The sequence below is a fragment of the Physeter macrocephalus genome, chromosome 3 (genome assembly GCF_002837175.3).
Source record: "Physeter macrocephalus isolate SW-GA chromosome 3, ASM283717v5, whole genome shotgun sequence".
Classification (NCBI taxonomy): domain Eukaryota; kingdom Metazoa; phylum Chordata; class Mammalia; order Artiodactyla; family Physeteridae; genus Physeter; species Physeter macrocephalus.
In genome coordinates, this window is record NC_041216.1 from 24829640 (window position 1) to 24852090 (window position 22451).

The 22451-nt window shown below is 40.5% G+C and overlaps 1 protein-coding gene across 5 annotated transcripts in view; it reads right to left on the minus strand.

The window, feature by feature from the left end:
- Positions 1-22451, minus strand: part of UBE4B (ubiquitination factor E4B) — a 128319-nt gene that overhangs the window by 47142 nt on the left and 58726 nt on the right. For all 5 annotated transcript variants that reach the window (XM_028487863.2, XM_028487864.2, XM_024125702.3 and 2 more), the window contains 10 exons: positions 18591-18732; positions 17207-17307; positions 16112-16226; positions 12304-12387; positions 9686-9742; positions 8997-9113; positions 8800-8898; positions 8313-8426; positions 6274-6472; positions 2996-3134 (listed from right to left, as the gene is read on the minus strand). In XM_028487863.2, coding sequence (XP_028343664.1) covers positions 2996-3134; positions 6274-6472; positions 8313-8426; positions 8800-8898; positions 8997-9113; positions 9686-9742; positions 12304-12387; positions 16112-16226; positions 17207-17307; positions 18591-18732 — 1167 coding nt within the window. The remainder of the gene's footprint in view (positions 1-2995; positions 3135-6273; positions 6473-8312; positions 8427-8799; positions 8899-8996; positions 9114-9685; positions 9743-12303; positions 12388-16111; positions 16227-17206; positions 17308-18590; positions 18733-22451) is intronic.

Genomic DNA, 22451 nt, shown 5'->3' on the forward strand with positions numbered 1-22451 from the left:
GCTCCGCAGCATGTGGGATCCTCCCGGACTGGGGCACGAACCCGTGTCCCCTGCATCGGCAGGCGGATTCTCAACCACTGCGCCACCAGGGAAGCCCAACTGAGAGAAATCTTAAAAGTTCTCATCACAAGAAAAAAATATGTTACTATGTATGGTGACAGATGTTAATTAGACTTATTGTGGTGATCATTTTGCAATATATGCAAACATCAAATCATTATGTTGTACACCTGAAACCAACATAATGTTATATGTCTATTATACCTCAGTAAAAAAGATGACCTACTAAAAATGAGGGATGCAGCTAAAGCCATACTTAGAGGGAAACTAAACAGCCTTAAATGTATATATAAGAAAGGGCTGAAAATGAATGATTTAAATATCAACCACAAAAAGCAATAGAAACATCAACAAAAAGCAAATTAAACTAAAAGGAAACAATAAAGGCCCTACAGACACAAAAGTGATAAAAAGAGGATACTATGAACAACTTTATACCAAAAAGTTTTGAAACTTTACATACCATGGGAAAACTGGCACAAGATGAAATGAAAATCTGAACAGGCCTATATCTATTAACAATAAAATACATAATTTTAAAAACTTCCCACATAGAAAACTCTAAGCCCAGACAACTTCATCAATGTTTCCAAACATTTAAGGAAGAAATAAAATAATTCTTACACAATAAACTCCTCAAAAAATATAAAAAGAGGCAACACTCCACAGATGATTCTATGTGGCAAGAATAATGTTGATAACAAAATTTGAGAAGGACTTAACAAGAAATGAAAATCATAGGTCAATCTTTCTTTTGAATATAGACTCAAAACTCCTAAACAGAATATTAGCAGCAAATTGAATATCCAATATAAAAATATTAATAGATCATGATCAAGTTGTGTTTATACCAGAAATTCATGGCTGTTTTAATATTCAGTAATTTAGTAATATAATTCACAACCCCACATGCCACGGAGCGGCTGGGCCCGTGAGCCATGGCCGCTGGGCCTGTGCGTCCGGAGCCTGTGCTCCGCAACGGGAGAGGCCACGACAGTGAGAGGCCCGCATACCGCAAAAAAAAAAAAAAAAAAAGAACATAAGAGAACTTCCCTGGTGGTCCAGTGGTAAAGAATCTACCTTCCAATGCAGGGGACGTGGGTTCAATCCCTGGTCAGGGAACTAAGATCCCACATGCCACGGGGCACCTAAGCCTGCGTGCCACAACTACTGAGCCTACGTGCCTGAACTAGAGAGCCCACACACTCTGGAGCCTGCGCGCCACAACTACAGAGAGAAAACCTGCACTCCACAACTAGAGGGAAGCCCAGGAACTGCAACAAAAGATCCTGCATGCCTCAACAAAGATCCCATGTGCCGCAACTAAGACTCAACACAGCCAAGAATAAAATAAATAAAATAACAATAATTTTAAAAAAAGAATGTAAGATTGGTTTGATATCAGAAAGCCAATTGATCTAATTCAACCATATTAACAGAATAAAGGGGTAAAAAAATCTGATCTCCTCAACAGAGATGGAAAAAGATCTTAATAAAATTCAACTCCTGTTGAGAACAAAAAACTTGTAGAAAATAATCACCTAAAAGGGAATTTCCTTAATCTGATAATAGAGGATTTCTAAAAAACTTCCCCCCATTAACTGGAATAAGAAAGAAATTTTAATAAAGTTATGAATACTTCTACTCAAGACTGCAGTAGAAATTGTAGCCAGGGCAGTAAGGCATGAAAAAGAAAATTATGAGAAAGAAAGAAGACTGTCATCATTTACAGACAACATGATTACATGTAGAAAAAAAAATATTAAGAAATCTACCAGGCAATTATTAGACTTATTAAGTGATTGATTCTATTTTAATTCAAGGCAGATATAGATATGACACATTTTCTATCATACCCAGACTATACCACTCCTGGACCAAATGGCGTAAGTGGCTACTCCATTATTATTCCAGATGACCTGTTAAAAAAAATGTTTGCCTCCTATTCCTGTGACCTTTGTTTGTAGTTACAGACAACATGATTACATGTAGAAAAAAAAATATTAAGAAATCTACCAGGCAATTATTAGACTTATTAAGTGATTGATTCTATTTTAATTCAAGGCAGATATAGATATGACACATTTTCTATCATACCCAGACTACACCACTCCTGGACCAATGGTGTAAGTGGCTACTCCATTATTATTCCAGATGACCTGTTAAAAAAAATGTTTGCCTCCTATTCCTGTGACCTTTGTTTGTAGGTGCTGGTACATGGGGAGAAATGCTTAGATTAAGAAAAACAACAATGGTGCTAATGAATAGGAAACTGAGGCTACTATCTGGCCCTTTTAGACTTCTTTTTTTTTTTGCGGTATGCAGGCCTCTCACTGTCGTGGCCTCTCCCGTTGCGGAGCACAGGCTCCGGGACGCGCAGGCTCGGCGGCCACGGCTCACGGGCCCAGCCGCTCCGCGGCATGTGGGATCTTCCCGGACCGGGGCGCGAACCCGTGTCCCCTGCATCGGCAGGCGGACTTTCAACCACTGTGCCACCAGGGAAGCTCCCCTTTCAGACTTCTTATGCCATAGGACAATGTGCAAAAAAAGTGAATTACATGTTGGTGGGAATAAATGATCTTGTTTATTAAGGGAAACCAGAGTTACTGTTTCACAGTCCAGGGAAAGAGGGGTATGTCTGGAACCCACAAAATCCTTTAAAGTGCCCTCTGATAATATGGTGCCCAGTGGAAAAAGTTAATGGAAGTCTCAACCACATACCAAGGGTTGGGTACTCGAGAAATCAAAGTTTGGGTCACTTCACCATGTAAAGAACTCTGGCCAATCAAGGAACATGGACGTAGAAGCAGAGGCAGATGGTATACTGTACCATGTGCACCCCTCACATTCAAATCTACTGGTCACAAGGGAACTGCCTGCTTGTGAGAACAAGTGGCGACTCAGGCAACCTCAGGACATGGCATCACGCACATACCTGTTGAGCTCCCGGATGGCCCGGAGTCTGCGGATGTAGCGTCGGCAACCCGGCAGAATTGAGAGATGGTGGGCGTGCAGGGTAAGAAAGAAGCATTCCGTAGGGAATTTCGGCTCAGAAAACGGAGACTGATCTCCATCTAGGAAAAAGAACAAAATCCCCGAAATAAAATCTATCACATGACTATATCAGAGGAAAAGCACAATTAAGAAGACAAAATTACCCTTGTATTTTCAAGAAGTTTAAGGACACTTTTTAAAAATTAGACTTAATGGGACTTCCCTGGTGGTGCAGTGGTTAAGAATCCGCCTGCCAAGGGAGCCCGCGTGCCACAACTACTGAAGCCCGCACGCCTAGAGCCCGTGCTCCGCAACAGGAGAAGCCACTGCAGTGAGAAGCCCGCGCGCTGCAACGAAGAGTAGCCCCCGCTCGCCGCAACTAGAGAAAGCCCGAGCGCAGCAGCGAAGACCCAACGCAGCCAAAATAAATAAATAAATAAATAGATAGATAGATAGATAAATAAATAAATAAAAAATTAGGCTTAAGTAATGTTATAAGAAAAACAGAATTCCTCTGAGCTCCATTTATGATCAGGTACTGTGCCCCATCTAATTAAATGTTGATACAGATGTACCCCAACAATCTTCGGTGATGTGTCTTCCTGGTGTATTTTATAGAATCATTTCTACTGTTCAAACATCATTGTTAAAGCCTCAAAATGGTATTAGATTATGTAAATAAGCTACAGATTCCATAGCCATTTCCCTACTGTTGGACATATTTGTTGTTTCTAATTTTTCTCTATTAGAAACAGTGCTGGGAGGATCTATGTACAACAAGTTACTCCCTCACCCCCTCAACCTTGCCAGCTTCGGGAGCATATTCTGGGAAGTGGGATTATTGAGAAAGACAGTATTACAGTCTTTTGTTATGAATCACCAGAATTCAGTTTAGATAGACTAAATTAATTGATAAAATGCCATGTATTTATTTACAAACTTATATTCTATCTTATCACTCTGTTTCTGAATAATTTATAGTTATAGAATGTTAACTTGAATTTCTTTCAATTTGTATCTAATTCCTACAAATATGTATATTTTTCCTATTTGACATATACTGCTTATATTTTTTTCCCCAAAACAAAAGATAACTGTTTCTTGGTAGAATTTAGTTTTGGTCTTACACATCTGTAACACTTCTGCATTTTGAATATGATTTTATCAATTATGTGACACATATTTTCTCCCATTCTTTTATTGTACATATTCATTTTATCTCCCTCTATAAAAAGTGTGTTTATATATTAAGATATATATATATATCGTCTCTGATGATAGTCTCCATTTCTTAAATCATTAAAAATTTCTCTTTTATGGCTGGGTCAAATCCTCTGTTCGGCTTTTTCATGCCAGGGAAGGATAGAATCTCTACATTACTCCATGAATAATTTTATAATGTTTAAAACTAAATGTCATATGGTTTTTATGTTTGTCATTAAGTAACATGTTTTTTAAAATTTTTTTAACTGAAGTATAGTTGCTTTAATAACATGCTTTATAATACAGAGAAAAAGATCCATAATCATAATACCTTCAAAATATTCGTATTTTTATTCCATCAATTCATCAAGATCTATGAGAGATTTCATGAGAATTTTAACTGGCATATATAAAATCTACATAATAACTAAGTCATTGCTATCACTTCTATTGTATACACATATATATTTAAACCCAGAACAGTACACTTCCTCCCATTTGTTCTACGAATCTAATTGATGTGGGCTAATCCAAAGAAGAACTTTTTTACTGTATTAATTTTTATTGCATATCTCTAGCTCATAAATGTATTTCTAGAGAGGTAGTAGCAATTTGTGTGGAGTCACTGGCATCCAAACAAAATAAATTTTTCTTTTTTTCCTAGACTCTGTAAACTCTAACTTCTCGCTGGGGCAGCTGAGAACCACCCCTCCACATCAGCTGGGACGTGGCTCACTTGCGTGAATGAATAGCATTCCCAGTACTGACAGATTCTTAGGGATTGTAACAAAACAAAGAAATGGAAAAGCAGAAAGTCATTCTTTTTCTTCACTCAGGAATCACTTTCAAACCCAGTATTTTGCAACACAAAATATGTACCCACTTCTCTTGCATTTCTACTTTTCTGTTTTCCTGATCACCGGTCTCTCAGATACATTTTATTCCTCACAAGCTTCCCTTTGCCTGTGTCTTTCCTTCTCTTCTGCCTTCTCCATCTATACTCCTTCGCATTCTCTCCCTTTGCCCCTGTGGACCTCTCTGTCACCACTGCGTTTAGCCAGGAAAGCAGCTGTGGTCAAGCAGGGTAGGCTCCCTTCTTCCTCTCTCCTACAGGCCCTCCCTCTGGAAGGGGCCTTCCTCAGAAAGCGTCTTCCTTAGCTCCAGCCATCCTCTGGGCAGCCTGTTCTTTAGGGGACCCCCTTGACCTTCTCCACAAACCCTCTAACTACCCCCAACCCTGGCTGGCCTGACCCCAGGAGCCCAGATCCTAATTCTGGAGTTTGCCTGGCTTATCAGAAATCAGGTCACCTGAGAGAAACAGAAATTCCCTAAAGAATTAGATTGCTTCCCTCACTACTGACAAGTAAGAAAAAGTGGAACCGAACCAAACACCTGGAAGGATGGACCCAGATCAGGGAGTGTGGTGGAGCAGAGAGAGCCCTGGGCTCGGCTCAGCACACCTGAGCAGCAGTTGCAACTTGCTGATTGACAGGCTAGGTGAGCTGGGCACCTTCTGGAGTCTCAGTTTCCTTATATTGAACGAGTAAGACAGTAGAGTTGCTATTAAGATGTTTATTAAAGTTCTCTTCCTGATAATCCCATAACAGTCTGATGTAGCAGCTTCGGGGGAGAGGAGTCCATGAAAACTGGCACTGATGATGCAGAACAGGAACAAGGGCAAGCGCGAGCCCCAGGGATGGGGGTGGGACGCTGGGAGGTGGCAGACAGGGATGCTGTAGCTGCTGTCAGATTCAAACTGTGGGATGACGCTGAGTCCAAACGGATCCTTCTGTTAGAATGCACATCTACTCTACTTTTTGTAATTAAAAGAAAACAGAAGAACCGCTTCCCCGGTGGTCCAGTGGTTACAACTCCATGCTTCCAATGCAGGGGGCGTGGGTTCGATCCCTGGTCTGGGAACTAAGATCCCACATGCCACGCAGTGCAACCAAAAAATAATAATAATAATAAAAGAAGGGCAGCTTTTAACGACCTAACAATGAACATGTCACTCACAAAGTTCAGTCAGCCAGTCATTCACGTCGTCCATCGTTGCATTCACTCTCGTCTCATCGCTGGGAAGAGTAATCCGACACCTCGGGTGGAATATGTACGTGGGGTCGACCGTCTCTAACTTGATCTTTGTGCTTAGCTGCTGCAGCACCCAAAGGAAATTCAGCATCAATCCGTCTGTAGATACCAATCTATCATCCGTCTGTGAAACAGAAAAGTATTTAAAATCATGATCTGAACAGAAATTTTGGCACAAGTGTACAAGAAAGGAGAGCAAACTTTCATCCTGAAGTCAGCAAGGGGACACCTATAGCATCACCATCGTCACTCTACTGGCAGGTGCGATTTGTTGAGTGTTAACCATACGTGAAGGGTTTTCTCTCACTGAAACTCCACAATAGCCCTAAGAATTGAATGATACTGCTATTCACATTTTACAGAGGAGGAAAATAAGGCTCAGAGAATTTAAGTGATTTGCCTAAGATCCTCAAAATCAGTAAGCAGAAACGCAATAAACGCTACTTCCTTCCTCTTCTTTATTTCCCCTCAAAAGCATCGGGAACAACTCGTTTCACAGTTACCACTTGACTAACAGCTTCTCTGGCTGACAGCTATAGCATAATCCTGCTTTAAGAATACAACAATTCCAGAAACTCCCTGGAGGTCCAGTGGCTGGGACGCCGTGCTTTCACTGCCCAGGGCCTGGGTTCAATCCCTGGCTGGGGATCCTGTAAGCCGTGTGGCACAGCCAAGAAGAAAAAAAGACCACAATTCTAATAAAGATAGTTAACATCGGTGGAGTGCTCACCACATACTGGGCATGATTCTAACAGCTTTATATACACTAAGTCCACGAGTCAGGTACTATTATTATCCCCACTTGGCAACAAGGAAATGGAGGCACAGAGAAGCAACTGTCTACGTCCTACTGCTGGCAAACAGTGGAACCCCTGTTGGAAATCCAGGCAGCCTAATACCAGGTCCATGCTCTTCTCTCTGCTTTTCCTTCTGAGTAGAAATGTCACATCACTCATTAATAATATAGAAAGGGAGCTTCCCTGGTGGCGCAGTGGTTGAGAATCCTCCTGCCAATGCAGGGGACACGGGTTTGAGTCCCGGTCCAGGAAGATCCCACATGCCGCGGAGCGGCTAGGCCCGTGCGCCGCAACTACTGAGCCCGCGCGCCTGGAGGCCGTGCTCCGCAACAAGAGAGGCCACCGCAGTGAGAAGCCCGCGCACCGCAAAGAAGAGCAGCCCCCGCTCGCCGCAACTAGAGAAAAGTCCGCGCGCAGCAACAAAGACCCAATGCAGCCAAAAGTAAGTAAATAAATAAATTTATTAATAATAATAATAATAATAATAATATAGCAAGGGTGCCGGTAAAGTGGTCCCAGCACCAGCCTCCCTCATCAGGAACACTGCACCTTGTACCTGGTCTCCTCGGGTTGGCTCCTGTACCCCCTCCTCCCATTAGCCCATCCTCCCCACAGCAGACTTGGTGCTTTCCTTCCCGAAAACCCTCCAGTGGCTCCTGATGACACTTCTTACAACATCAGCTCAACCCGACGGAGCCTCTGCCCACCCCTCCAGCCCACGAGCCGCCGGTTTCCCTCCTGTTCACTATCCTCCAGCCACGAAAGCCTGCACGTGGGGCTCATTCCAAAGCTGGTTCATTCCCCGCTTCGTGCTTCACGCGTATCTAGAAAGCTCTTTTCTCAGCCTTGTGATGGCTGGCTCTTTCTTATCAGTCAGGTCTCTGATCAAATGTCTCCTCCTTGGACACTCCCATGCCTGCCTTCGGGCGCCTCCACGGTTACTTTCAAGTCCTCTACCTTGCTTCACTGGCTTCCTCGATCCTAGAATTATACATTTACATGTCTACTCATCTACCCTATAGAACATAAGCTCCACAAAGGCAGGAAGCTTGTCTATCTTGTTCAACACTGTATCTCCATTTCCTAGCACAATGTCTGGTAGGTTCTGAATAAATATGAGTTAGATGAATGAATTTAATGAATAAAAGCAGTCTTCAGGAATCCTACCTGCATCTGCGCTTTCTTCATATTGGCATTGACGACAGCTGCCATGTAACCAAGAGCAGCCTCACGGGTTTCTCCGTTTAACAGAATACTATGCAGAATCTTGAAAAGCTCTTGCTGAAATTTATTTTATACGGGAAGAAAGAAATTAAAACTTTGTTTAAAAAATTATTCCTTGTTGACTTTACGAAAAGCTAAACTCCTTCCCACTTCTTCTCCTCTCCCACGTCCACTCATTTTAGAAGAACCTGACTACAAGGATAGAAGAAAAGTCCGTATTCAACTGTATCAAGATGATCAGCATGAAAGCAGAATGTGGAGTGGAAGAGGGGAGTAGTTATAGTTTTAATAAAATAGCCTTTGCTATTTCCTTTCCAGGATAGGGGCCAAATTACCTTAATCACACTATAAAGAGCCTATAATTGTGCTGCTTTTAACTTTCAGAACTGAAAACACATTCATCCTTTGGATTCATTTTCTCAACACCTACCCTTCCCAGCTCCAAGTAATGCTGCAGTGACTGGCTCACCACACGAGTGTTTTCCAGGGTAATGGCAGGCCCTGAGAAATATTTTTCAACCACTTTTGTCTGGAAAGAGAAAGCAAAAATTCAATCAACGTATAATGTACATTTGGGGAAGAATCTGAACATAAGAGCAGCAAAGTGCAAAGGGCCCCTGTACTTACATCATCCTCTGCAAAGACTGAGAAGCTAAAGAAAGCCCCCAAATACGAGAGTCTCTGCAGCTCCCGCCCAGAGCCAGGGCTTAATGATTTAGGCAACCACAAAGGCAAAGAAGCAACCTAGGAAAAAACAGAACAGGCAAGTCAAGCTGCTAAATCAGCAAGTGATGTAAAAATGAGACAAAAAGCATTCTCAGCAGCCGACCTGTTCAGCTGGTTCTTAGCCACCAGCAAAATGGCTGACACTTAACATCCAAAAACACAAGGTCACAAATATGTTAGGATCCCTGTCCACTTTTTCTCATTTCAGATGGAGGAAAGCCCTCCAGGTCCTCTACATTTTTACAAGATATACTTTTAATTTCTATGTTTCATGGTAATATTTGATATCATGCAAATGAACTATTCCTATACGACCAAAGGACTCAAGGAAACGTTTCCAATAGGACCGTTATACTAGCTGTACAATACTTATCTCCCGAAAATCACAAAAGAAAGTGAATAATGTCATTCCCAGAAATAATGTAGGTGATAACGATGTAACAGTTGAGAGCCACCCACATGTATTACTCACATCTGCATCTCAACGTCCTCCAAGAGACATTTTTCAGATACTGTTACTTAAGGAATATCTTCTTCTATGTTACATGTTCACTGAAAATGTGCAAGTCCATTAGGGTGGTGGCACTTACCAAATTGCACACAGGGTGTGTCTTTCCAAACTTGGTTTCACAGAGCTCACCTAAAGCCTAGAAACAAGATCAGAAAGGGTCATTTAAATGTATTTCATCCTAAACTGACCACCATGTGTAACATCAAGACATAGCTTTAATGCTGCTATAAATACGTATGCATTCCCAAGAAAGCACTAATAGCTTCACTGCTTTTCTGATGAATAAACTAGTACATGTGCATTGTAAAAAACTTCAGATAAAACAGAAATATAAAATGAAACTAAAAGTCACTCATAAACTTTACCCTCAGAGACATATTTCTAGACATATTTTTGTACATATGCACACAGAGGTAAATGAGTGTATTCTTACAATAAATGATTTTTTCATTTAACATCTTACTGTACCAAAAAGATATGCTTCATAAACTTTAGATGGCTACTCTTGCCAGTACTGAACAGGACTATAGATAATTAAAATTTAATAAGTGACCAAATTCAAAATATATTTAAAAGTATTCCTTGGTTTCAAGATCCCTGGTGTTTTGAGAACCTCAGCGTTTTCCTTCGGCACTCCAATCGTTCTTGAGTTAGGACAATCAGGAAATATAGTTCTTAGGCACATAAACAGAGTTCACCATGGCCATGGTAATACAGTCAAACACTATTTTAATAGTGAATTTAATTTCCTCTGTGATTTGGATGTTGCTATGGGAGTTGCTAAAACAGCTGCTGGAAGCTTTTGAGTCCATGCATTTAGGCACTGACACATCTGAGAAGCCGCTGAGGCTCAGAGAGCCACTGAGAAGAAAACAGGACTCCCAAACTCAGCTACACGTTAGGATCACCTGGGCAGCCTCTGAAAGCCCAATGCCAGGTCATGCCCTCACCACACCCTCAATGAATTAAGTCACAGCTTTGGAGAGCCAGGCAGAGGTACTTTCTAAAGATCCTCAGGTGATTCCAAGGCATGGCAAAGTTGGGATCCACTGACCTAGAGGATAATCATGCTTCTTTCTGATTTTAGCTCCAACGGTCTTCCTCTTCCTGCCTTAAATTATTGCCCTTTCTCTCACTGCACTCCCTTTGCTGCACAAGCACCAATAATGGTACAAAATAAAACTACTGTCTATCATAATGGAGGCCTTTGTCTTTTTACCCAGAAGAACACTCTGTTGATATCTGACACTAAAAGCTCCCTACTGAATCATCAAGCTAATTCAAACCACAAGAGAAAAGCCAACAATTCCAGGAGGGAATATTTATATAATACAGTGATAATTAATGTACACTAAGAGATTTCATCACTGAACTCAAATAATCAGATTTTTCCACTTCCTTTTATGTGCCAAAGACAGAACAATGCATAAGGATTAATAGAATTTCATTAGGAACCGGAATAACATGTGCACTAGGAAGAACCCTGACATACATTAACTCCAAATTATTTTTAAAACTAAGACTTCCTGCTTCACCTTCTATTTATCTGGCTTTAATGTTTTAATGTTTAACACATTAAATAATGTTTTAATGTTTAACACATTAAATAATGTTTTAATGTTTAACTTTAATATTTAGCTTTTTAGCTCAGTTTTGATTTTCTGAAACAGATAAATACACCTCTGTGTTTGCACTGATTGTAATTATCTGACTGTATCGTTGTGGTCTTGATTTTTGCCTTAAGGAGAGGCACCTTATCTCATGAGCTCCTGGGTCCTCTGTGTGTCACACTTGAGGCGCTCAGGAAGCAATGAATTAATGGTAAGATGGAATCAAGTTAGCAGAATGAGTAAAAGGAACATGGGCAGCAAAACATCAATTTAACCAAGGCTTCAATTTACACAAGGTCGTATTTATACACAGAGTCAACTAATTCCATGTTTTGATATTTTTCCTACATACTTTTAGAATGAAAAATATTCAGTAATACTTCAAAGTATTTTTCTCCCAAAATTTTAAAGAAGCAAAGGTCAGAGAAGAAAACAGCCTCTTATTTTCTTTCTGGTTCCAATATTTTCACAACTCTGAAGACCCTTGGTGAGAATCTAGCCAAAAGTTCTGTCCACAATTTATGCTTCCTCTAAGTGCCTGGAGGAGCTGAGCAAATTTGTGTTTTCCAAGTAAAGCCTGAAGAGAAGTGTACAGCCTCAGGAAACGGGGAAGATGAACAAGAGAAGCACTGTGCAATTTTCTGTGCAAAGTCACTACATAAAGACAAAATTGTATTCCTTCTCTTAATCTAACTCTGCCTTCTTTATTTGCATTTGTCACAATTCTTTTTTTTAAATTAACAAAATTTCACCCCAAATACGGTATGCTCATTGCTAGGACAATCAAAAAGGAGACCACCAATGATTATTGTTTTCATCAGCTACAGAGTAAGGCAAAGTACATTTTAATGACTGCATCACTGACTCCTGTCTAGGGCTCGGATGGTGAAATATGTACCACGCTGCTAACTGTCTTCACTGACGCATCTCACTGCACACCAAACACTCTGCACGGCCAACATAATGATTTCATGTTTTAAGTTTGAAAACAAGGTTGATCATGGACCTGAAAGAAAACTGTATGTTAAAATCATCTGGAAGAAAAACATCTACTGAACGTGTTACAAGGAAAAGAACAAAGTTTTACCATGAGGGGGTATTTAAAGTAGTCACTATCGAGGGAGCACTCTTTGGCAGCAAGAGCCAGGCCTTGTAAAATGGGGATAAAGATCTACAAGAAAAAAAAAAAAAATCAGAAATATAAGTTAAAGAAAATTTAAGAACAGGAGGCATGTCAAATAAAGTGCCGAATCTGCAAGTCCAGGCATTTGCACTGCTTGCCCAAGGAAAAGCTGTTTTGCATACACAGGAGCCTAGAATCCAGCCACAGGGTGTTGCTTTGTCCTTTCACAAGGCTGACCGTAAAGTAAGGCCGCTGAATTCTCCAGAAGTAATAGGTTTTGGTGAACCCTAAAACTCTGACAAGACTCCCCGTAATTCAATAGAAACTCACAAATGTGGAGCCTGCTGTAGGACTCTCCAGGGCTCCCTGCTCTAATCGAATAAATTAGTCTAACCTGCACATCACAGCAACGAATATGTTTCTGATTACCAAGCACCTATAATCTGTAAAGAAACTGGACTAAATGTTCCAATATCTGCTCAATTCTATTAACATTTTAAGAAATTTTTTGTTGCCACCCCTACACCTACATTTAATTCTTTCCATCTTTCCTTGTTTACTTCGAAGAGAACAAAAAAAAATAGACCAATAATGGATATTATTATTATCTTAACTTGAATTACATAGAACAAAGAGATGGCTGGTAAATGCTGAGACTGAAAAAGAAAACTTCATCCGGATGCCTCACCTCCATATATGGTGTGATGAATACAACAACCTGATGTCAGAGCCTAAGGGCACTCAAATTTACGTTTACAAGCTCACCATTCATATCAGGGCACGGGAACACTGCAGAATCTGCCCGGCACAGCTCATGTTTAAATTTCACAGTGTACTCACTGAGCAGTACATTTAGGGAGTTGGTTGGGATTCAAGACTAATAACATTCAGCTGAAAATGTTGTAAACAACAGCTGACAGTCTGAATGCCAACAAGTTGAAAAAGGGAGTGTTCCAAAAAGCTACTAGAAAACCTGAAAAATTCTCTTTCCTACTAATTTCATCCCATTGTATGGAACACCTCTGTCATTTAAGGAGCACAGTATTAAAAAGGTGCCCTGCTAGGGCTTCCCTGGTGGCGCAGTGGTTGAGAGTCCACCTGCCGATGCAGGGGACACGGGTTCGTGCCCCGGTCCGGGAAGATCCCACATGCCGCTGAGCGGCTGGGCTCGTGAGCCATGGCCGCTGGGCCTGCGCGTCCGGAGCCTGTGCTCCACGACGGGAGAGGCCGTGGCGGTGAGAGGCCCGCCAACCAAAAAAAAAAAAAAAAAAAAAAAAGGTGCCCTGCATTACAAAGTGTATTGGGGTGTCTTGAGATATCAACACAGCTCTTGCAGAGATCCTTCTGGTTCTTGCAACTCAAGCCATCAGGGTAGAAGTAATGTGCTTTCGTAAGCTAGCTAAAAATGGAGAGGAAATGCTTAGGTGTAGGGGTGGGAAATGCCCAAACTGCAATGGCGGGAAAAACAGTTCTAGAATCACCAAAAAATAAATTTCACAATTGATCATCTAGAAAAATCTCTTAAGCATTTTTTTCAGGAATGCTATAAAGTAAAACTTCTTTAGAGTTATCCTCTTTTGCAAGTAGGGTTTAAATTATAATAAGCAGACAAAATACTAAACACAATACTTTTCAAATATCAAACATTATACTGTGTGATTTACATTTTTAAAATAATTTTATTTTCAAATAAATACCTCCCAGCACTGATAAAAAATGCTCCAAGTGTTCATTTCTAATTCTAAATTCTAGCTACTATTTATTGCTGTTTATTTATCTATGAACATCTCAAACTTTAATTAAAGGAAGGCTGAAATTTCAGTCAAAAGATTTAATAATTCAAATCTGCCACATTCTTAAGACAAAAGGGAAAATGCTGTTTTTCAATTCAGCAACTCCACTGTACTCATCATTTCTCTTGAGGAAACATGGTGACACATAAGAAAAGACAAGGGATCAGAATTCTGTGATTAAAAATAAACAGATCTGTTGTGGTTGCACAACACTGTGAATGTACTAATGCCACTGAATTATAAAATGGTTACTTTTATATTATGTGAATTTTATCTCAATTTAAAAAAAACATAGAGGTCATTTCATAGCCTCTATGTAAGTTTCTTTATGAATAAAATAGGCATAACATACTTCTTTAGCTGATCACCAGGCTTTTATACAGGTAAAGATACTCTGGTTCCTCAAGTGATGTCATTTTGAGTACAAGTATTCTACTTTATGTATATTACACATATAATATAGTGCCTCACTTAAACCTTCCAAGACAGTTATATATTTTCATCAGAGTTCACTTAATTTTCTAGAGAAGAAAAGCTCACTATAATGCCTAAAATATTCCTATAAGTCAGTAAGACCATCATCTAAGATGAGCAGTTAATAAATTCCAAATACGGAATACACAACACTGACTGGGATTTTCACTCCTGGATGCTCCTTTTACTAATATTTTGAAAACTGCTGAAAACACACTTCCTGAGAATTCAAAGGCCTCAATATGAATAGTTAAAAATAATATTAGGTATAAAAACAGATTAGGGATTTCCCTGGTGGCGCAGTGGTTAAGAATCCGCCTGCCAATGCAGGGGACTCGGGTTCGAGCCCTGCTCCAGGAAGATCCCACATGCTGCGGAGCAACTAAGCCCATGAGCCACAACTGCTGAGCCTGCACTCTAGAGCCCGTGAGCCACAACTACTGAGCCCACGTGCTGCAACTATTGAAGCCCGTGTGCTGCAACTACTGAAGCCTGCGTGCCTAGAGCCCGTGCTCCGCAACAAGAGAAGCCACTGCAATGAGAAGCCTGCACACCGCAATGAAGAGTAGCCCCCGTCTGCCAAAACTAGAGAAAGTCCGTGCATAGCAACAAAGACCCAAAGCAGCCATAAATAAACAGAGTTTTTTAAAAAACAGATTAAAAGGAATATCATTTGTAGCTATTGCCTCTATTATTCTTTCTAGAAACAAAAAAGAGGAGATTATCATACAACAAATTGTAAGAAAATGTCATAAGCATCCTTTCATCATGGGAAACAGCTGGGTTAAAGTTGCTGCGGCAAAGTGCTTCCTTTACAACACAGGCCACAGAACAGTAATCACAATTCATGCCAAGGTTTTACCTTGGAAGAAATCTTCAGGACTAACTTTTTTAGTTGTTATTATTATTATTAAGCTTTATTATTAAATATTATATATCTGCATTTTCACTTGCCTTTACACAATGAGATATCAAAAATGTATGGATACTTAATGAATGAAGTAATCAGTAAGATCTAAGACTTCATTCCCAGTCTAGTGGTGAGAAGACAATGGTTTTATGGGATGTGCAAACTGCCGCTGAGCTAATTTGGTCTTTGATTTATTAATCTCCTTTTTGTAAACTCAGAGAACTAATTTTCAACACTACTTATCTGGCAAATGTATATCATGTCTTATGCTATCGCTTGGTAGTGTGTTAAAAGCTTCTTAAAATCAAAGACAGGGCCTTATATTTCTTCTACTCTCCCAAAGCACTTAGCACAGACCATGTTTAAAATACCTGATGCTTGACTGATTAGTTGAAATGTACACATGATTTGAACAATGCAGCTGTCAATCTGATTTCCTCAAGACAGGAACCTCGGGTAGCTCTCTCTGAGCAAATAACATGTGCATGTTCAAATTCAGGAACCAAAGTTTTCAATATATGGTGTCTTTAGAAATCTACCTCGGCAGAGAAGCTCCTAATCCACAAGTTTCCGTAGCAAACGCACAAAACCTTACCTGCTTGAACACTTCTTCATCCTGGTGAGTCGTTCTCACTAGTTCTTGAATGAAGCCGTATGGGAGATTCCTACACAGCATGTACGGCACCAGGAAGGACGGCTGCTGCAGGGACCTGCAGACCCACGAAAGTCAAGGGCTCTGATGAATCAACTTGTCACCGTGTAACAACAGAACATACAGAATGTCATGTAGCTGACAATCACAGGTCAAGCTGCAAATTTCCCAAATAACAGTCAAGCGTTTTAGGCAAAAGATCACCCTTCTCATTGTTAAGATAAACACTTTTGGGGCTTTTCAGTGAGAAACTATAGAAAGTTTTAAAGAATTCATCTTTTCCTCCATATAGCCCTTGAAAACTAAAGCAATAGAAAAACCAAAGTATTATATGTCTCTTTTACTTATTTATTTATGCCTCATCCAACGGGGGAAAAAGAGATTAGCAGTGGCTGAAGACTTTTTTAAGCTCTTATTAATTTTAACCACGGAACAGTGTTTAAGTTTTAGTACATGTGCATCATTTTCCTTTTTTTTTTTCTGACAAATTTCAAAAATGGTTATGGTAAGATCATCCAGAATGAATAAATCTTGAACTTTGTCATTTTTCCTTTAGATGTTCTTTCATAAGAGAAATGAAATACAGAAATACTCTTTTACTAAACTTGAAACCTTTATGGGACCCTCTGAACAAAAATTAATAATGTAGTACACTTTGGGTGATTCCCATATTACCTATTCCACCACTATTCTTTATTATTGAATAACAGAAATTGATTATATGATACATGGAAAGTGATGATCTGAACATTTTTTTCAAGTATCTATATTGCTTTCAAGCAGCTGCTTTTAAACTGAATTACTAATTTCCTGCCCTGATGTCAACATATTTCAACCACAGTCTATCTCAATAAAGCACACAGAGTGTTTTATTTTCATAGTATTTTAGAGAAAGAAAGGGACCTCAGAAACCATCTAGTCAACCACTCATTTCACAGGTGAGGAAGTGAGTTATCCAACTTGGTGCAGAATGGCTGGGCAGCCTGATGGAGAGGGCCCTCTCCCTGATAACAGCAAGCACATATTGGTTTTTCACACCTTGGTTGTGTGAGGGACCCTTGTAGTACTAATGCAGTATGGGATATGCACTGTGAGCGGATGTTGCTCAGAAGCTGGCTGACTGCTGGCTGGCTGCACATCTGCAAAGAAAGGTAGAGGTTAGGTCTACAAAGAAAAACAAAATAATCCCATACAGTTGAAAACTGACAAGAGTCAGAAGAGATCAATCTGCAGGAAATGGCATCCTTTTCTCTTCCTTTACTGATGATGGACAAACTAGAGTAACTGTATCATCCAAGTATACTGTCTCCGCTAAAATCTACAATTAGAGAAGAGAGAAGCAGAAGCTTCAGGTGACCACGTGGGGATTTCAGATATATGCCCACTCTCTTTGCTTTTGCTAAGGATAAGTGCAGCAAACCCCAAGAGGCCCTTCACAAATATGAAACTAACAGGTTGACAACCGGATTAGTTTCCAATGGAAAACCAGAACTAGAAAACGAAATTGGGGGGGGGGGGGTGTAAATTGGGAGATTGGGATTGACATATACACACTACTATATATACAATAGATAGCTAATAAGGACCTACTGTATAGCACAGGGAACTCTACTTAGTACTCTACAACGGCCTATATGGGAAAAGAATCTTTAAAAAAAAAAAGAGTGGATATTTGTATATGTATAACCAATTCATTTTGCCGTGTACCTGAAACTAACACAACATTGTAAATCAACTATACTCCAATAAAAATTAAAAAAAAAAAAAAAAAGACAATGAAATAGGAATGAAATAATAATAAAGCAACTCAGGATGAAATAGAAAAAGTGCAGCTTGCTGAGTTTAAACCCAGTTTTGCAATTTATTATTTATGTGATTCTGGACAATTACAGGTATCCCTCACTTTCTGAAAGTTCACTTTACGCCACTTGGCTTTTAGGAAAGACCGAGGTTAGTATGTACTTGATCTCTCTGAGGTTCATTAGCTTATTAACACAATGGAAAAAAATACTACTTATACCACACAGGACTACACTGGCCTAATGAACAACTGTGAGAATGAGGCCTAGCCAAGTGTCTGGAAGTCTAGGCGCTCCATAAATGTTGGTTTTACTATGATTACGACAGACTAGGAGAGAAATCATCAGGGCCGTGTAAGTCGCTGGTGGCAGTGGCACTTGGCCCTGTCACTTCTTCCCTCCACTAGGATGTGAGTTCCATGAGGACTGGGATCCCTGTCTGTTTGGTTCACTGATCCACCCACAGCTTCTAACACAGTGCCTGATCCATAGTAGATGCTCAATAACCACTTTCCTGACGGAATAAATGAATGAATGCTCATTAGGGGGTCAAAACCCAATTATTTATCCACCACATAACCAGGTTTTTGTGGGGGTTTTAAAGTGAATCCATTTTATGTTACCTTCGGTGCTTTTTTTTCCTCTATTCCAACTCGGTCAAAACACTCGATGAGGTAGTTCAGCATATCTGTCTCTTTGCACGTCTCAATGGTGAAATGGTCGCTGTAGGAATCCCAAGTACTTGCCCCACCAGAGGCTCCCAAACTTTGGAGAAAAGAAGAATGGATGATTTTTATCTGTTCTCAGTAAATCATGTTTGATAGAGTTCGCACTTCTGCAGAACTCCTGCAGACCCCGTCAGGGTCCCCGCGCCCAAAACAAAGCACAGACACCCATGCAGCCGAGGCTGAAGCGGACTGCTTGTTTCACCTGCTCCAAGTCCAACAATAGCAATTTTTAATAAACGTTTTATTGACCTAAGAAAGTCTGTCCAGAAACCCAACATCTTATCTTCTTGGGAACAGCACCTTACAAAACCAGGAGGACTAAGAATTGCTACTGAGCGCTGGGCATTTGAAGGGATACCACACGTATGTAAATCCAACTGGCCAGCTGCAATCAGGCAGGCTTGGAGGTTAAAGCCAGCCTATGCTATTACGTAATCGAAGTCTTTAGGAGTGAAGTCACAAGGGACTAACAAAATACCCCTCTTCCTAACTTCTAGCACAGATCTTAAAAGCCTTCATCCAGCATTTGGCAACAGAACCAGGGCTTCGGAAAACCATCCAGTTAGAAGGAGACGTGAAAAATATGTTACAAACACAAATTTTCCAAAATGTTTGGCAAAAGGGACAAAGTATAGTGAAAACAAAACAAAAACCTTGCACTAGGAGTATCCAAACTTGCGTTCTATTCCCATCCCTACTGCTTACTTGTTACCTGAACCCAGAACTTCATCTCATCTGCAGTGAGGGTTCAATAAAATCACGTGGAGGTGCTTTGTAAAATATAAGCAGGATACAACGTGAGGCACTGTTATTATTAGTAACAGCTATTCCCTGAGACCATTATCACAAGGGTCAGGTGTGAGGAAATCAGAGTTTAGATTAACCATCAACAGGTCACAAACCAAATCTGATGTCTAACTCACAAATCCGATAGACATAAAAGATACAAGAAGATTAATCGTGGCATAGGAAGAGGTCAGGAATTTTGAAATAAAGACAAATGAAAAAATATGAACTTAGCAAAAAAAAAAAAAAAAAAATTTACATGTGAAAGATGATAAAGTCGGGGAAGAATGTCAGGAACTTGAGATACCCATCCCTACTTCAGCCTGGGGCAGAGAGGAGCTAGAAACTAAAAGAAGAATTAAGATATTAATGATATATTATACAGATAGACGCATAGATACACATAAGTAATTCTGGAATATATACATAACTGACCTTAGAATTTTAGAAGAATATACATAATTGACCTCGGAATGAAAGTATGATATTAGAGTATTTCAATTTAAAAAGATGAAAACAATGCCAAGGCTTTAAATCCAAGGCTCTCAGGCCAGAGTCTCGTAAATCTGAATTCTTACAACTTACTTACTACACAGGTGTGATAGAAGGGAAGGGAGGAGGGGAGGCTGAGAAGCAGTCAGAAGCACAAGGCAGCCAACGCCCTCCTGACTGGGCCGGTGCCCTCCTGACTGGGCCGGTAACGGAGCCACCCGCAAAGTGCCTCACCAGAGACAAAGATGGGCAGCCCGGGGTGGGAAACCTCAAAAACATCAAAAACAATTCTTGTGTCTTCACACCACTTAGGTTTTGGGCTACATTTCATGGTATGGTAAGATCTGTTATCTGTTAACTGGCCTGACAACAGAAAGATGAAGACTGTAATACAGCAAAGGAAAAAAAAAACAAAACAAAACATAAGAACAAAACAGAAAAACCCCCCCATAAATATAAGAAGTGTGGTGAATCCCCAGAAGGAGAAAGGGGAAAAAGATATTTGGCTTTACCTGACACGATCTCGCTCTCAAGCTATCTGTTATCTTTCCCTCTTCCATCTGGGGTTAGTGACTCAGGGCCTATATTCACTGCACTTCCCAAAGATGAAATCTCCTAACACAGGCTTATAACGATACACGGTTAAGGTTAAACTCCCTTTGAGGAACTCTCACGGATGACAGTGCAAATAGATCTTCCTCATGTTTAACATGAAGTATTTAAACTATACACTTCCTTGATAATAAGCCCCATCTTTCTCACATTTTTACACCTCTGAAATGGAAAGCGTCTGATATTTGACGCCAACAGGTCCCTGCCAGTTGCGAGGAGTCAGTCTGACGCTGTGCCTGTGAACGGCTGTGGGAGGTCAACGCGCTTAGCTGGTGGCTGCTGATGCATGGACACTGGCTTCCATTCTCAGCCAAAACGTCCCCTTTCATTTGAACTTAGATCTGAACACCTCAACGTCAACCGGAACGCCTTCACGAACATCTTGCAAAGGCATGAAAAGTGACAGGGCGTGTACGAGACTGCCAGGCAAGGCAGTGAGAGACACTCAGGATGTACAAGAGGAGTTTCAAAGATAAAAGACGTTGACGTATGTTGTGATCACCTGTCAGGCACCAAACAACACTTCCAAGTGACTTTCAAGAGAAGAGAAAGAAAGAAAAAAAAGAAACATAAGTTTAACTAAACAGAAAACATAGAATAAACCCTAGTGTTCGTCAATATGCTTCCACATTATAAGATCAGCCCTAAGGGTGCCGAAGTAGATCATGAGCACAGCTATGCAAAGCGGCCAGTGTCACCAGGGCTGTGCATGATTGTCAGTGGTCAAAACTGGTTTATAAGGATCTCTAGTTTGAACTCAGAGCTGAATTCAAATTTTAAATGTGATACTGAAAGAGCAAGGGGTGTACAGTTTACAGGCATTAAATTTATGCTACCAATGGACATTTTAAAATGTTTTAAAATAGTATTTCGGGCTTCCCTGGCGGCGCAGTGGTTGAGAGTCCGCCTGCCGATGCAGGGGACACGGGTTCGTGCCCCGGTCTGGGAGGATCCCACGTGCCGCGGGGCGGCTGGGCCCGTGAGCCGTGGCCGCTGAGCCTGCGCGTCCGGAGCCTGTGCTCCGCAACGGGAGAGGCCGCAGCGGTGAGAGGCCCGCGTACCGCAAAAAAAAAAAAAAAAAAAAAAAAAAATAGTATTTCATTTTTTTCCTAAAGAAGTTGTTACGAAATTCATGATGCTTTTACAACTGTAACATATGGAATATGCCATTGGAAATATGTCATGTTTAAGTCCTAAGAGTATCTATAAAATTATACCTCCCTTGGGAGAATATGTGAACCATTTTCTGATAACTACATCAACAATCCAACTGAATAACGTCATTACTTCACATATTGGAAATACAGCTGAATCCTTCTGAAAACACAATGAAAATATTTCTGGGGATTTATACATGCATCAGATCTGTTCAAACTGAGTCCCATTTTAAATGTACCAAGAAAACGTGTTTCTTAAAAGGATTCCATCGCAGTTTCTTTTCTTCTATCGTGGGAATAATCACCCTATTTTATTACTTTTTTAGATGCAGACTTTGGAATGGTATATTTTCTCGATGCAAGGCAAAGGCAGAGCTGGGCAGGGTCAAGCCATGTAAATTCCCTGAACAAGTGTCTGCACTGCTGAAGGTCCTGGGGGTAGTACACTGAATCAAACAGATCAAGACCTTGTTACATGGCAGCTACATTACAGTGAGGAGACAATTTAAAAAAAAATAATAGTACAGAAGTGCTGTAAGTTCTATGAAGGAAAAGAAAGGCAGAGTATGGGTGACAGAGAGGGGCAGGAAGAGTGTGTGAGTGTGAGTGTGAGTGTGAGTGTGTGTATGTACATGTGGGATGCACGGTCTTGCAGGCCAGGGTGAGAGGCTTTGGGTCTTACTCTGTGGGAGAAGGGAAATCACTGGAG